Raw genomic sequence first — 18,028 nt, 5'->3', positions numbered from 1 at the left:
ATCGAATTTTCACAAATCAGGCCAGACAAATTATCTCCAGACCTCATAAACTTTAACCTTGCTAATTAAGCACGAATTATAGTCCAACAATAGATAAAATAAAATTCACCTCAGTAAATTTGGTGTGTCAAATAGAATACTATAGTTTGTAAATGCAATATTGTAAAAAAAAAAACCAGCGAAATCGCAGAAATGCCACTAGTATTTCAATTAACTAAGTATAGTAAATAAATTATCATTTTCAAGATCTTGACAGTATCAAAATGACTTAGTTTCAACTTTGCCTATATAGGTAGGTTAGGATATATATCCAATTTACTATTTTTGATCACAGATCTAAAGACTAATGGCTCCGTTTACACAGTTAAATTATTTACGTCTCATCAAATAAATAAATGTCACACACGTGTGTTATCGATACAATAACATCGATATCGGCCACGTGTCCCATCACTACGCTATTGCGTAGTAGGATAACGTATTGCGTACTGGGACGACGCAGAACGTGTCAGTATAAGTATTGCTATCATAGTGTTATAATATGATGAAAGCCAACTTTACAATCCATACTAATTATACGAAAATTAGGTAGAAATGGGAAAGTTTAAATGCAAAAATTATTGGATCGATTGTTTTGAAATTTGATGCACGTGTAGAATATAGTTGGGAATAACACATAAGGTAATTTTTTATCCTGAAATTCCCACGGGGGCGAGGCCTCGGGGCGCAGCTAGTATTATAAAAGTCTGTTTGTCTGTTCCGCTTTCACGGCTAAACAGCTGGACCGATTTTGATGAAATTTGTTATGGATATAGTTACAAGAACCCCGTTCAAACATAGGCTCTAATGGGGAGATTACTTACACCTATAATGGGGAAGTGAAAGTTTGTATAAAAATCATGTCTGTTCAGATTCTCACGCGGGCGAAGCCGCGAGCATTAGCTAATATACCTAATTAAGTATGTATGACAATATTCATGCACCCATGGATTTAGTCAGTACTTTGACGAGTACCTTAACTCACCACAATCCCAGATTAAGTTGTTCTATGAATGGAATTAGTAGGTACTCCATAGTGCTTAATAAATCCATGGTTCTATGAACGAACAGGCACAGATAAAATAGGAAATCATAAAAGGAATACAACGTATTTCCGCTATTCGTTCATTAGAAACATTCGAAATTCAAATGACGGAGTCGCTATAGATCTCGTTTTATTTATGCCATTTAGATATTCGCAACTTTATTTATAAAAACATTATTATCATATCATATTAAAAATATATCCTACTAATTAATATAGATTTAAAGATACATTAGCAATATTCTATTCGAAACGATTTTTGAAATTCGAATTTATTTTTAATGATTCCGGAAAACACTGCCCTATTTACACGACATGATCGTAGCCATAATAAACTTTTCGGCTGTATTTTGATATAAATATATATAAGTATTCGCGTCCCGAAGAAAAAGCTACTAGAAAACACACGCAGATGAAGCCGCCGGCAAAGGTTAGTGTGTAAACAAAATGATTTATTTGTAGAAGAACTAGAAATATCCAAACTGAGTGCCCGGGAGACGGCCGTGCCAGTCTCGATTGTAATTGGACAATATTGTGTAGTGTGTAGTTTGGCCCACTATTGCGACAGCGTAGGGTCCTGCTGTATGTAGGTTAAGATCTATTTTGAGGGTCCCTTGAAAGGATATTTTATTAGTTATTGATCCTGTTACCGATTTGTTATAGTGTTGTCAACTATCGATAGCGGTTCTATAGACTATCGATAGTTTGAAAAACAATTGTAATGAACTTACCGATATTTATCGGTAGTATCGATACTGTCGATAGCAGGTTTTGGTGCAATACTATTGATAAAGAACAATACTGTCGATATTATTGCTCTGCATTACTTGTCGCTATCGATTGTGTAAAAGTATCGATTGTTCGGCAACGCAAGTTTGTCGACGATGTCAAATCAAAAGAGAGAACGGTGGATGAGATGAGTTGCTGATTAGAGAATAGGATGGCAACAACTTGCTAGTATAGGGATAGTAGTGGTTGGAAACAGAGGCGTTTGCCCAGCGATGGGATCTGATAGTAACAAAATTGATCCTGTAGAAACTTTGAACTGATAGGATAGGTGTATCGTAAACCGACCGTACAAAAAAATGTGTTCGTTATTTACGACTGTGTTCGTAAAATAAATAACCCACACGTACTCTATTATCATACTCAATTAATCTATGGCTCATAGACGGGAAATAAGATGTAACGACAAAGAAAAAAAATTGAGCATTTCAATTTCGACAATTTATTTTGAAAAAAGAACGATACAACAATGGTCTCCTTCCTATTGATTAGAGCGAGAATGTTATTTATGGTTTTATTATTTCGATTGTTTATTTTGATAAAAATAAAAGGTGTAATATTTACTTACGTCTAAAAAATAAACTTAAATAAAGTAATGTCAATTTTAGCATCTACTAAATGAATTCTATTAATTTGAGTCTGCGGTTTGAATATCGAATTTCACGCGAATCCAGTCATTTCAACAAAGTAATTTTCATTGTCTATGACAGTGTTACCAACATGATAGAGGCAATTATTTGTAAGATTGCGTTCTCACGGTGCGAGATTGTTTCTTTCGCTTGTGCTGGCTGGTTCACACCGTTTTAAATAGTAAACTGGCATCTAATAATTAAATGTTTTTTCAGTGGTTAGTGTAATATCTACTTAAAATATAGACCTACGCAAATTAATTGCAAGTTAAGCGGCGCGGCGGCTTAAAGTTCCATCTCATCCACTTGACTGTCCATCAGTGTTTAGGTTATTTAACTTTTTTTTCAATAAGTACTATCGCAAAATATCGATTGACGCCTCTTGTTAATATATTAGCTGTAAAGTTATATTGTCCTTAGGTGAATAATTTATTATGGTTTTACTCGAGCGAAGCCGGGACGGGCCGCTAGTTGAGAATAATTACATATGCGGAACTATCAATAATATGCTTATACAATAAAATTCTTTGTAATGACGTAAAATATTATAAAAAGTCTCCACATTGATGCAATGTCAGTTTTTTTTACTCACTACTTATAAAAAAATTAACAGTGGTATTACATATAGGTCACAGATTTATTTATTACTTAAGCTAGGTACCATACACATACTTTAAAAACGCTCCAAGAACGTATTACTTTTTTGGTAAATTGACGTAAAACAGAATACATTTGTCTGTGATTTGTCTAAACCATAGATCAACAAAAAAAATTCTAGGTACCCGAGTCTAGAGATCGTGCCACGTAAGTAAGCCCGTGACAATATCAGGAACTCAATAACAGATAGGCCACATTGTTGTCCGCAGCGACAGTAGCGCCACGGTTGCGGGACTACATTCGTGGTATGGACTCTAAACTCTTATGGCGGTGTTTTTATTTTTCTTGAATAGGTATTACTAACGTCACATATGTACTTATATACAAAATCCAATGACAAAAAATCCGCTAATAGGTAAATATAATAAGTGTTAATTCATTCCAGTTTTTATATCATCATCGGTTTTTCTCATTCGTTCTTCGATTTATTTATGTATATAAGTATTTTGCGTTTAAGTTGCTACTTAGCATCTTGACGATGACTGAGTCTGAGACTGAGAGACCTAGAAACACATAGAAGACCGGGGTGACTTGTCAAATAAAGATATAGATATAAGAACAATGCAACAAATCCTTATCATAATATTTTTTTTTTCTCGCCATAATTCGATAATTGATATATGGTTTAATTCTTTTGCATACGCCAAAAAAAGCGTCAAATTGAACTGCCTACTCTGGTTGTTGTTTATTTTTTCTTGAAATTCAATTTTAGAAGGCCCGTGTGTGTCAGCCCGTGTTTTCAAATAGGCGGGAACGACTATGTCAGATCGAAAAGAATTTAATTAAAATGCTATTTTCTCTTTCATTGTTTATGAAAATATTTATATTGCTATGTTTTCTTTTGCCTATTATTGTGGTTATTATGTGATAACTGGTTTCATTATAATAGCATTCATGGTTCAACGTTCAATCTATCGTGTATGTTGTGTTATCACGTTTTTTTTCTAACAATATATGGCCTTGAGCGGCAACTTCAGTGCTGTAGTTAGTAGTTTTTCGTGTTTATCTTTTTGTTACTATAAAAAACCTGATTTAGTAATTCAATATTTTGTTGTTATACCATGTATGATGTATTGATTACCGTAGTAAGTAGTTGGGTGAGAATCCATCTACTAATATTATAAACAGAAAATATTGTATTTTTGTGTGTAAAGAATTGTAATTGAAATGATGAAATTTGGCACAGAGATAGACGAAACATAAGTAGCAAGGAAACACTCGCTTTCACATTATAGATACTAGCGGCCCGTCCCGGCTTCGCTCGGGAAAAATCCTAATAAATTCTCAGGAATGACACTATCTACCTATTAAAAAACCAGCATCAAAATCAGTTTTAAAGATCGAAGCATACATAGGAACAGACAGCAGGAAGCGACTTTGTTTTATACTATGTAGTGATTTTATATATAAAAAGATATTTGTATGTGCTACTTGTATTTGTAACACAAGTTACAATGAGTCGTTGGTAAATAAGTACCGTACATATTTATTTAAGTAATATGGACTTCAAATGCATCTTAACGGTAAATTCTGTAAGCTATTGTCATTCTCAGGCTGAACTTAGCTAAACTTTACAGTTATTCTGCGAAAACCGCGTAAACAGAGATACAACTGTCTATAGAGAGCGAGAGCTCTTAACATTATAAATGCAAAAGCCAATGATAGACAGTGTCACGATTTCTGGCAGTTAATGACTCGAGGTCAAATAAAAGCTAACGCGGGCGGAGCTGTGGACAGCAGCTAGTTCTTTTAAAACTAGCCTGTCATTTGTTTTTAAAATCTTATGCGAGTTGTGTACAAGTTGCCTAAATGCATTACTTGCAAACACTCTCTTATCCGAGCGATATTCCAAGCTAGAATATGCTTGTCTACTCCACTTCGACAACCAATATTGACACAGCATTGGTATTGCGGACACTAAGTGATCGGAAATGCACACTGAAGGCCTACTATGCAACTTACAAGCACGTTAGTACGTCCACATGCTGTCCCTTTTTCCCATATCGTGTAAAAAAGAGAGAACGTGTGGACGCAATGACGTGATACGTGTTTTATGTTTAATGGTACCCACCATGGCCACCCTTGTGTAAGTTTCTACAATATTTGTCCGTCAGCGGAAGCAAAAAATGATCTATGAAAACTACTATAAGTAATTACATTAAACAAGATTACTAGACAAACTCATGTCATGCTCAAGCTCAAGCAGGATCCTATGTGGAACCTTTCGATCACAAACGAGCATTAACCATTCATCGTCACCGGTTCGATTTGGTTATGAACTTAAGAGGTTTGCAACGCGCACTCTCGCACAGATCAAATAAAATTTTGTAATAACTCTGAGACCTTTCGATCACAAACGAGCATTAACCATTCATCGTCACCGGTTCGATTTGGTTATGAACTTAAGAGGTTTGCAACGCGCACTCTCGCACAGATCAAATAAAATTTTGTAATAACTCTGCCTGCTCAAAATAGGTTTATGTTGTTACAACTGTCGGTTTGTCATGAACGTGCTGTCTCCATAATGTATTCAGCTAACAATTGTGTCAAGAGTTCAACAATTAACATTCATACTTCCAAATTATAATTTTTTTATTTTGGGGCGCCTCTCCGAATGGTAAGGGTTGTCAATTTTGAATATTCTCTGTTTTCTAAGTTTTTATATAAAAAAAAAAACAAGGATTAGGGTGATTTATCGGGAGCGAATATTTGTGACGCAGCTAGTTATGATAAACCAATCTGGTTTCAGGCAGCGACCTACGGTGCTTGTTGTGCGTGAGTGCTAATCTTTGGTTTTTATAAGCTGTTAGTTTCAATGCACGTACATTAAATTTAAATCAAGTTCTGCGTGGACCTTATTCCGCAGGCAACAAAGGCTAATTTGCTATGTATTGATGTGATTTTAGACTGCACGCCTGCTTCTCATGGAGACAATACGGGGCGTACTCTCTTTCACTTTTAACCTCATAAGTAGGGCTGTCACTTCATTGTTTTACAGAAGAAAGGAATACAATATGGCTATTGTCTGTTGCACGATTTTGTAGGTATATTTTCTCTCTCTCTCTCATCCATGCATTCGCGGCTGCGATGCCCTGAAATCTGGGTTCAACATAAAAAATAACTTTAAAATATCAATGATTGTGATTTTTACGACCGGCCTGCCTGAAGTCAAACCTCTTTGGGAATGCTGTTTTTGCCGGATTTTTATTCCTTAATCGCCGTACGACAATTCAAAAATTCGAAATTGTAAAACATTGATGTAGAACAAAAAGAACAGAAAATAATTCTTAATCTATATCGATGTTCTAACCACACGTCTCACAATTTCTGTAAGTACTTTTACATGTTAATTCTATATAGTAAAAAAAATTGTATCTAAGTTATTTTAAATTAAATTTCGGTTTTTGGTAAGACGTACGGATTTTGATGAAATTAGTACCCACATAGAACTTTATTCTAGGTTTATTAAAAAATACCCTATGCACCTTATTGGGTATTTTTTATCCCAATATTCACACGAACTAAGCCACAGAGAATATTAAATTCAATATTTACGAAAAATTAAACAAATATCTGAAAAATAAAAACTCTAAGTCGATTTCATCGAAGCAACCCTATTCCTGCCATTTCATACCTGCGCCATTTTGGATTTAGACCAAACTAGCTTGACCTTTGAAGTCGCAGTAGACATTTATACTGCATTGTCCGCTCAAACTCGAATGATTATATCTATAAGGCTCATATCTGAATTTTTGCATCGTTTTGCCATTTAAAAAAAGGTTTGGCATAAAGATTTTTTTTTTAATCCATAGACCTAAGAAAATTCATTTTAATCAAGATTTTGATCAATGTTGGTGTCCATCATGCCATAAAGTTTACCATTAATTAAAGATCATATTTCACAAGGTAGGTTTGGTTAAAATATTTTTATTTAAATACTTAGATTTTTTTTTCGAATGATGATAATAATTAATGATCATTCATTCTCATTTTGTGAATGAGAATTCTGTTCTCCTTTAACGGTTTCATTTAACGTTAACTAGCGCTAAGTAGGTATACTAATGTCACTTGATATCAAGTTACAAGAAAGTAAAGTGACGCTTATAAGCGTTGGAGTTAAGTTACACCATATTAAATGAAGTTATGAAACTGAATGAACTTAAAACCGTACGTCGAAATACAAAAAAACTTCAATTTAATATTTTTAACTTTCATTGCCATTACTATTAATGTAAAATAAAATAACAAATCCAATGAATTAATATAATATTACCTTATCAACTAGGTAATATTGTATAAGGCATTATTGTACTTAAAACCTAAAAACTATATGTATATCTCAAAAAAAAACCACCCAATTTTGGCGAACGTTTTGACGATAGTGTGAAACCGGAATTTGATTTAGTTTGACTTTAATAAAAAATAAGAAAAAAGATTTTAATGATTAATTCGAAATTTTACATATAGGTATGTATTTCATAATATGATCAGAGAAATGTACTTCCAGTGTTAGTGTTTTGACCCTAATAAATGTATATAATATTATAACGCACAATAAACGCAACAATGGATTTACAATGAACCTATGTGTCATGGCGAATTATAACAAGCCAACAACGCGGACATTGCGGCTGTATAAACGATTGTCTGTGACATGATATGGTCACTGTAAAAAAAAAAACAAAGTTCACGCCTCTATTTTTTCTATTTGCATTTTTTTGGGAAGACATGATTTGACTTGTTCTCGTTGTCAAATGACATTGACACGAAAAGAAAAAGGCTCCCTGGGCTCAGATGCCTGCAGAATAAATCAGGACAATGTTTAGATGACAGTTAGAAAAGAGGAAAATAAAGGAATTTATTCGATAAAACTATAGCTTCTAAAATCAAATTTTATGTACCTATTTTTTAATCTGTAACTATTCTATACTTCATATATGAAAGTAAGACGTTCGAAAATCAAAATCGGGTGTGCATTTTTTTTCATTTATTGAGCTGAAAATGAGTAGTTATTACAAAATGGAAATAAGTAGGTACCTACTAGGTACACGTGGTACATGATGAATGTGCTTACCCATCGCGAGTTAAATTATTTCTTAACACTAGTCGAAGGAATCTGAAGAACTGTGATAATTACCTGAAAAAGAAAAAAAATATATTTAAATGAAGTGTTTTTTTAAATCAATGTTTAGATACTTTTATAGTTATTTATCATCATAGATTCGGTATGTAACTGACTAAGTATTATATAGTTATAACCAATATATGTAAATAAATATATATATAAAAAAACCGTTCATACTTAGAGAAACTTTACCCATGGAACGTGCAAGGTGCAAGGTTAGGAAAAAACATTTTTTGCTCACACTTCCATTTTAAAACGAACTATAGCGTTTTTTTTTTCTACAATTTATAAACACTAATGGTGTCGTGGGAAATTTTTTTTGTTTTTTTTTTTTTTTAATTTTTTCCAACGGTAATATAAAAGTGTGCTATTGGCATGTGCGCGGAGGTACCTACGCAATTTCCTACGCTTCCTCTTTTGTAACCAGCGCGGGAGTTCGTGCAATCGTTACGTTGCGATATTACAATTGTGCGTGTTAGTGTTTATGGGCCTCGGTGGCACCAAAGACCAAGAATATAAAGTATAATAGAATAATTTTTAACAATTTAAATTCTGAAATTGGCCAAGCTTCATATAATTTATATTCTTGGCCTTTGGTGCCACCAGTGCCCATAAACACTAACAATATGGCGTAAGTTTAAAATGTAGAAAAATTGTGTTGATCTTGTCACGATACATGTCTCGATAATGTAAAGGAATTCATCTCAAATTGTGTTAGTTATTTTTATATAGTTAGCAGCGTTTAGTTCTAATTGCTTTTTAAGTTTAACCTGTCTGTGTATCTGTATGTTTGTCCGTGGCAGCCAAGCCACTGAACCAGTTTACGTATATTAGCGACTGTAACTATAAGTACCTATATTTACGCACTATTCTATGATAAGGTCTAAGGCATATTATAGATTATGTGTTTAGAATTTTTTTAACGTATCAATATCTCTACAGACGACGGACGACTGTAACCAAATATGGTAGGAGATACAACTTCGTACAACTTTCCGGCCCAATAACATACAAAATAGCAGATTTGACGAGATTTTATGGTCCCAAAATGTGTGAATGTTTCAGGGGACCGAAAATACCGGCATGTGGAGCATAGACAAGCAGTCAGTTGTCAGAAATAATAGTTTTAAATATTTATTATAACATCTATTACCTAAATGGGTACTTCAAGTATTCGTTTTATAATCATAATATTTACTGACCTCTAAAAAGTCATTATAATTTACTATGTGTATGGCCTTACCCTGAAAATAAACTTATGAAAATATGAGTTTTCATACATTTTCCTTACGCATATATGTAAATGCACGGCCCTGATAGACTTTGCCATTCAAATTTTTCAAAATGTGCTAAAATTTTGATCCGATGCTGACAAATATTATCGTGTGTTTCTTCAAGAGGCATCAAACCAAAATTTAGTTTATGGGAGCTACCATGAAACATAAAACACGCAGCACGTCAATGCGTCCACACGTTCTATCTTTTTTTTCACACGATGCATACACGATATGGGAAAAAGAGTCAGCGTGTGGACGTTAGCAACGTGCTACGTATTTGTTTGTTTCGTGGTAGACCTTCAGTATATTCCGCTAAATGATACTGGCCATAGCAGTGACTAATCCAGCGGAATCTTTTGTCAGTTGTATATAAACAGAGCCCACACACCAGATATCCGGATTTGCGTGTGTGTGTTTCGATGTTTTTTCACATTTTAATGGTCACTAATCTGCACACATTTTGATATATTACATTTTGTATTATTAGGTTAAGATTGTGACTGTGACTACTTTGTGTAATTGAAAACTATAATACATTGCAATATATTGTAGGATATCTATTGTAGGATAATTTGGAAAGAGTTTTTTTTTAGTTATCGCTAATAAACAAAAGAAATTGGTAAAAATGTGATGGTGCTGTTAGTGTGCAGCCAAACAAAATTCCTATTAAATAAGTATGAATTTCCGTGAAGTAATCGCGAAATCTTTATTAAAAATACAATTTTTTCAGAATAAATCAATCGTTGTTTTTTGATAAACTTACTAAAAAATTGCTATAGGTATATACTGATTTTTTTTGTCGGACATTAATAAATTAGTATTTTTCGTATTCTATATTTTAATCTATAGCAAGTTCACAACCGCATCATTTTTCTTAAACTATAATTTGGGTCCAAAGATAAATTAACGTTTAAACCGACCCAACGGCATTTATCTATGCAATTTGGCAACGAGCGCGTGTTGCATAATTATCGCGTGCGTTTTTGAATTGCACAATTGTAATCTGCATTTGTTGTTGATGAGAAATTGTTGAACATGATAATCATCCTTACAGTCAGTACTCCTTATGGCTGAGGGTCATTAAGTGGAATGAAACACACAAAACAGACTCTTTACAATATTAATAGATTGGTTTGCCATTGCCTTCCTTTTTTATTTTCGAACTATAAAACGATTTCAATATTAAGTATTAAATGACATGAAAAAGTGTTTTGTGTATTTCGTTTGTATAATTTTGACAACAAAAAAAAATCAAATAAGTGGGCTGCTAAAGAGTCTTTTAGTCTTAAGTCTTAATAGTTATATTCTAAAATTTAACTTTGATATCACATTCATCCATTTTGTATTGTCTATGGTCACTATTTGTTTGGCAAACTCTCTAATGCCTAACTACACGTTCCTATCTAGACATATATTCTAAATCAAACGCTATTATTAAATATTTCCAACATTATTACGTGTGTTTGAGCACGTTGCTTACAAGGTTCTATATTAAAAAAATATTAAATTTTTATTTATACTTTAAACTAGCCATTTCCCACGGGAGTATGAATTTTTACTCCCGTGGGACCTAACCTTTACCTCCACCTTTTAAACGGAAAAATAACTGTTCCCGTGGAAAATGTACGCGGGCTAAGCCGCGGGCAACAGCCGGTGGAGTTTATTTCAGTTTTATTTAGAATTGAAAATGACAGCAGTTCTCTCAATAAATTAATTTTAATTGCCATATTGTTATCTTTATTATTGTGCATTACATGTAAATGAGTCCATTCATCTTATAGTGGTTATAAATCAATTTATTTATCAATTATTTTTACATTCGCTTGTGTGGCCGTGTGTGCGGACATTACGACTATATCCAGATGCAATCATAATAAACATATTAAGATAAATCACACAGACTGAGCTAGCCCCAAAGTAAGTTCGAGACTTGTGTTATGGGATACTAACTCAACGATACTATATTTTATAACAAATACATATACAGATTTAGATAAACATCCAAGACCCGGGCCAATCAGAAAAAGATCATTTTTCCATCATGACCCGACCGGGGATCGAACACGGGACCTCTCGGTTCAGTGGCAAGTTTTACCCCTGCGCCACCGAGGTCGTCATTCATAGGTTTCATGGTATATAATAACAGGCGACCAAAATTGAAAACTTTCAAGTTATTTTGAAAAGCGACTTGAACAGTTCAAAATTAACTTTGTCCTCAACATGTAAGTGTTTTTCCGTAAGGAAAAATATTTTTAATAAAAAAGATAAAGCATACTTTAAGCTAAAGTATATTTTGTCTCGTTCTGTCAATTTCAAATATTGTAAAGTGCTATAGTGACAAAATATACTTTAGCTTAAAGTTATGCTTTATCATTTTATGAATAAGACGGTTAGTTACTTAATGGGCCATCTAAAAGGAAGTCATGTTATTCAAAATGCTACCTAGTAGTTTGTAGCTTTTAGAAGAAAAATATAAGTATTTTTAAATTAGTATAAATTTGACCTAAAAAAGCGCCTGTAAATAAGTACCCGATTTCTGAAAATTACTTTTCCTGTATTCATAAAAAAGTTAAAGCATATTTTAAGTTTTAAGTTAAGTACGTTTTGTCTCTTGTCGACAATGACAAATATTGTAAAATACATTTTAGATTATCTTCTTTATGAATAGCATAGATTTTTAATTGGTAACTAAATACGGAGTGGAGACAGAAACTCACGCGCAACGCGTCGTACTCAGTGTCATTGTGGTATTAAAATAGACTTCTACATATAAAGGCAAAGGTTATCACACTCATACATACATACAGACAGGAAATTATAGTACAGAGAACGCAGTAGCTATTAACCAGCTGTCGTAAAATGAGGTTTTGTTATTTGTTCATAAAAAACACATTGAGCCTAGGCAAAATTTTTACCAATTATAATTAATAAAAGTAAGGCGGTATATATATATAAATATATATATATAACGAATGTACCCTAACATAACTTAAATTTAATTTAGCTGCAAATGTAGTAAGATGATGAATAAGGTCAAGAGCGAACAGACAAAACATCTTAAATTCATATTAGAAATCAACCTTCGTGAAACATTCATGTAAATAAGATAATTTGAGTAGAACTCAATATGGATATTATTATCATACGAATATATATATATATATATATATATATATAAATTAAATTTAAGTTATGTTAGGGTACATTCGTTAAAAATCTACAATAAGTAAAAATATGTTTTGTCACTTTCGCGCTTTACAATATTTTAAATCGACAGAACAAAATATATTTCTTCTTAAATAAAGATAAATAAGCAAATAACATTCAGACAAATTTCATAGAGGGACGTTCATAGATTAAATTAATATTTTTTATCTATATGAGGTCTGTATGCCCCCTAAACACACGTTCAGAGTCTTGCAGCTCCTAGACGAGAAGTCTCTTTAACTTTTATATGAATAGTGGGGCAATGGATGCTAATAAAAATGCCCAGTAAAAAAATACTGTTTGGGCCTGACACTGCGAGCTGCGTTTTAAAAATAATTAAAATAAACTTTTAGGAATTCGAATAATGTAATCGTGATTTTATCATTCAAATGAATGAATATTAAGTCTTGCGTGTGAATTTTATAGGTTATGCGTTTATTTAGCCAGCGTTAGAAAAAGCATTAATCGTGATTTCATGAAAACCTTGCTGATTTGTAAATAAACACAGATAATTAACACGCAATGTGTTAGATTTACATAATACCTACCTAGTTGAATAACTCCATAACGCGGTTTCACTTGTCTGTCGATTGTTGAACTTTTTTTTATCATTTGAAAAAAAGGCAAATGTTATCCTAACGGAAGGATTAGCTGTTTCGGTGAAAAAAAGAAAATACGTTTGCTTTCCTTCCGTTCCATTCAGTATACTTAGAAGTTGTCTATAATAATAAGAAAAAAAAGCGATGTTATTTTCTAAAATGAACTATAGCAAAAATGAAGCATAATTTTATATTACTTCGACATTGATTCTTCTATACTTTGAATAAAAATACCAGAATGTGTAAGGTACTCTGTATAAATTCATCAAAAAGTCGTATGTATGTCTCAAAAACTTACCGGTCGGATTTTTATACGGTTTTCACCAATAGATAGGTTTAATTTATCCATAGGCTAAAAGATCTAAGCCCATACAGCCATATGTACCACAGATTAACGTTTTGAACCATAGATTTTAACATCGCCGAACTATTTTTTTTTATTATTCGACAATTTTTGTATACCACCAAGCAGGCAAACGGGGCATGCGGCCCACGTGATGGTAAGTGGTGACCAAAGCTCCACCCATGGTGTTGTAGGCGTTGATAGGCTGTGACATGCGCGTTGCTTACTTTGTTGCCTTGGATCTTATGCCACAGTATCCTGTAATTACTGCTTGCTACTTAGAACCTCAAAGAGTAACTGTTAAAATGTCGTAAAATAATTTCTTTCATTGAGAAACATTCGCACAGGATAATCAATGTCTGATCGGTTTAAAAATAAATCTATAAATCATGGTATAGAAACAAGGACATAACATTTTTCCTGTTGTAAAGTATATGAAGTTACTACTCTGATATATATTTACAAAAGGTAAATGACATCATTAGTTTATTTTGATATAAAGCCCAAAACTGGTACGGCCACGTCTTGCGTAAACCGGAAAATTACGTGGGGATGAAATGTCTGGATATGCCGTTTTTTTTTTTCAAAAAATCAACCAACAAATTACTATAATGGGTGGTGAAAGTTTGTATGAAAATCGTGTCTGTTCCGTTTCCGCAGAGAAAATCACGCGGCCGAAGCCGCGGGCAAAGCTAGTTATGTGTATGCCGTTAGCACTCAGCGGTAGGGCCATCGTGGCACTTGATATTTCAAGTCTTTGATTATACGTTATTGTTCCTAGATGGTACGCCGTGTAAATCCAAAGATACAGTCAACTGCACATCAACCTACTCAAATTCATTGCAAACTCGCCGCTGTTACCGCGCCATAGAGGGTCATTGATGTGCTGTTGACTGTTCAAACTAGAATTTAAAAAGAACTGTTGAATAAAAATATTTTTCTATTTTGAGTTATATATTTTTTGAATTAATATTATTTTTAGTAATGTTTTTGATATTTGTTTTATTTCTTTTCTTTATTAAATGTACATTTAAATATTGGGGTAAATCATAATAAAATTTAATGCAACATATAATCACAAAAAACAAAATATAAAAATAACAAGCATGAAAACTAAGTTTAAAATTAACTCGCGATTTACTAAAACAGGTTATATGCGGAGTGGGGGCGAACGTTCAATAACAACTGTCCAATAACAACAGCTGATCAACTTCTGCATTTACATAGAATAGACACACAGCACAATAAAACTGTTATTCATTGTGATAACAAGAATGAGTTGAATAAAATCGAATAGAATATAATGACAATTCAGGCTGAAAAAAAAAAACATTTAAAAAATAATAATTAACTCTAAAGGACGCCTATACTTTATTAGTATTAGTATTATTAGTTACATTTATTTTTTGTTTATGGACGAGTTTATGCATGATACGATGGCTTTTTGAGAAATAACATATGAGTAATTTAAAATTACACGTAAAGGTCGAATTTCTGATAAATTAGTTACTTCAGGCGGTTTAAAACTGTAACAAGAGAGTTCAGGCGATAAATTTAGCAAACTTTTCTATTTATAATTAACGAGATTAATTAACTGTTTTTGGCGAATCATTTTGAGAATAGGTCAATGAAGACGCACCGGTAACAACATAGCTTGGATACCAGACTACCAGTTTAGCAATCTTTAAATAACTTGAACAGGCCGAGTTTAAAATACATTTTAATGGATAGATGTCGAAATAAGATACCAATAAAACTGGCTAAATTACGTATGCACTAAAGTGCAAAGTGGAAACAAAATGTATAGACAATGATGAATTGTTGAAAACAAGTAGTTTCGCACACAATAACGAGAAGGACAAATATGTAGGAAGGTCAAAGTCAAAATAAGTGAAAGTGTGACGGTAGGCGAAGAATTTCAAAGACTAAGTTAAGTAAAACTTTGAATAATAATTAGTACCGTTTGGACCACTTTGTAGTTAGGTCACAATAAATTCTTCCTGTTACATAGACACAAGTTGTCCGTGCCCGATGTAACAACAGGAATTCAGAAGAGATCAGACGAAAATGCGTAGTACCAAAACACGATTAAACAGAATGATTTCGCATCGAAAACTAACCAACCTTGAATTTGGCCGCGTCACTTTTGTTCCATATTCAAACTCGCTGCCCAAGTAGCTCGCGACCAATGGCACATCACCGTCAGCCATTTTATTTTACTTTTTAAATCACTGCACTGGGTAACTAGGTTTTCAGCTTCGAAATTTCGTCGTGCCGTTGCGCACGACGCGCTCGGTCGACAGTTGCCGATGCACTGAGGAGAGGACTAAACGATTATTTTTATTGACGTAAATTTAATGATGAGCGGTCGCGTCTCGGATAACGTGATGGTCAGTCTGTATCAACGATTGAAGCGGTTTATGCCACAATGCAACTTCCGCCCTCAAACAGCTGACTAGGACAAATGGGCGAGACGAGAGGGCAGACTCAGACATTCATTCTTATTTCAAAAGACGATTGGTTGGTTAGATTAGTGAGCATTATTTATGTGTTATTTGAATAAAATACTTATTAAAACTTGTATAATGGAGCATTATGATGCAGTCATCAAAAGGACGTGTAAAGTGTTTAGAAGCTAATTTGTAAACCAAAGTGGTTATGGTCGTCTAATAGTCTATGTGTGAGTGAGTATTCCAAAATACTTATTTAGTTGTATAAGTATGTACTGTAAAAGGGTGTATCCAAATGTTCCGGTTTAATATATTTATTACTTTGTAAAGACACAACCCAATCTTATACGTGCCTAAGGAAGTGCTCTAGCAATGCCGATATTAATATGGCTAATGATGAAGATGGCGAAAGAATATGGTCGGTATGGTAGTTACGGTCACGTCTTGTGTAGACCGGCAGATTCCTTAAAGAACAAATATCGGGCTATGCGGCTCCCGCCCGGCCCTGGTAGAAGGCAAACGCAAGAAGTGCTGACTTGATGTAGTCAAGGATAATATGCGTGACAATGGTCTGACAACTAGGGATGCCAATCGTGCTAAGTGGAGACAAAAAGTGGGAAAGCGGATCGGATCAGAAGGTCAACGGTTGAGGAAGAAACCAGGAAAACGCTGAGACGGGAGAGAGAGAGAAGACGACGAAAGATATATCTACTTAGAGAAATCTAGTAAGCTTCCATATCTTAGTTGCATTTAAATAAATCCGAAACAGCGTATAACTTTTGTGGGGATGATTCATCTTAAGCGAGATCTGGTACAACATGGATATAGGTACGTTTCAAAGACTGCAAATTTTGCACATATTTTATGTCAAGGTTATAAATGTTTTTGTTTCTGAACATAATTTCTTGCACAATCAGAAATTTGTTGAGCAATAGTCTTTGTTTCGACAATGAATTATCTAACGGAACGAGTAACATTTTACGTCATATAAGGTAAGTATGTACTAATGAATACATTGTCATTACATAGCTTTAATTTGCAATCCTCAATTCATACGTGCAGATATTTGCAACATTCGTAATTAAAATGAGAATAAAAATGAATGCAAAATTGTTTGAGTCTTAGACGAAAAACGTTTAGGCTCTTTGGCAAAGATAAAAAAGACTAAAGACAACATATGTGTATAAATAGGTAGAAGTTTCCATCACTTCCCGGCCCATCATATAAAGGCTAAAACTAAGGCTATATACTAAACATTGGACTTATAAAACCGGGCACACGGCGAAGGACAAAATATACCATTCTGTCCCGTTTCATCTCCTGTATTTCTAATGTATACAAGTTTCTCTTTCTAGTACGAGCGAAACGAAATTTATGATTAGTTTTCTCTGTCTTGGCTCTAAATGTACGATATACATTTCCTAAACGATGTCCTTTTTCAAATATTTTATGAATTGAAACAAAAGAATAACCAATATTATATAGAATTTTCTACGAAGTCAACCATATGAATAATGAAAAATTTATATGCTCGCATTTGCATAACACCATCCTATTCCAAGTATCAAATTTGTTTTGTGATGTCAAACTTATATTGGGATGTCCACTATTGTAGATATCGGACAAAATATACCATTCTGTCCCGTTTCATCTCCTGTATTTCTAATGTATACAAGTTTCTCTTTCTAGTACGAGCGAAACGAAATTTATGATTAGTTTTCTCTGTCTTGGCTCTAAATGTACGATATACATTTCCTAAACGATGTCCTTTTTCAAATATTTTATGAATTGAAACAAAAGAATAACCAATATTATATAGAATTTTCTACGAAGTCAACCATATGAATAATGAAAAATTTATATGCTCGCAT

At 33.4% G+C, this 18,028-nt stretch overlaps 1 protein-coding gene across 2 annotated transcripts in view; it reads right to left on the bottom strand.

Annotated features, from left to right (window-relative positions):
* ced-6 overlaps window positions 1-18,028 on the bottom strand; it is a 64,208-nt gene that overhangs the window by 36,679 nt on the left and 9,501 nt on the right. The window contains exon 1 of one of the 2 annotated variants that reach the window (XM_053765701.2): window positions 15,832-16,031. The exons of the other annotated variant lie outside the window; for it this stretch is intronic. Coding sequence (XP_053621676.1) covers window positions 15,832-15,917 — 86 coding nt within the window. The 5' untranslated portion in view covers window positions 15,918-16,031. Of the gene's footprint in view, window positions 1-15,831; window positions 16,032-18,028 lie in introns of those variants that run through there. 2 annotated transcript variants of the gene reach the window in all.

The sequence above is a fragment of the Plodia interpunctella genome, chromosome 27, assembly GCF_027563975.2.
Source record: "Plodia interpunctella isolate USDA-ARS_2022_Savannah chromosome 27, ilPloInte3.2, whole genome shotgun sequence".
Classification (NCBI taxonomy): Eukaryota; Metazoa; Arthropoda; class Insecta; order Lepidoptera; family Pyralidae; genus Plodia; species Plodia interpunctella.
The sequence above is the reverse complement of the archived record's forward strand: the minus strand, read 5'-3'. Positions and strand labels throughout refer to the sequence as shown.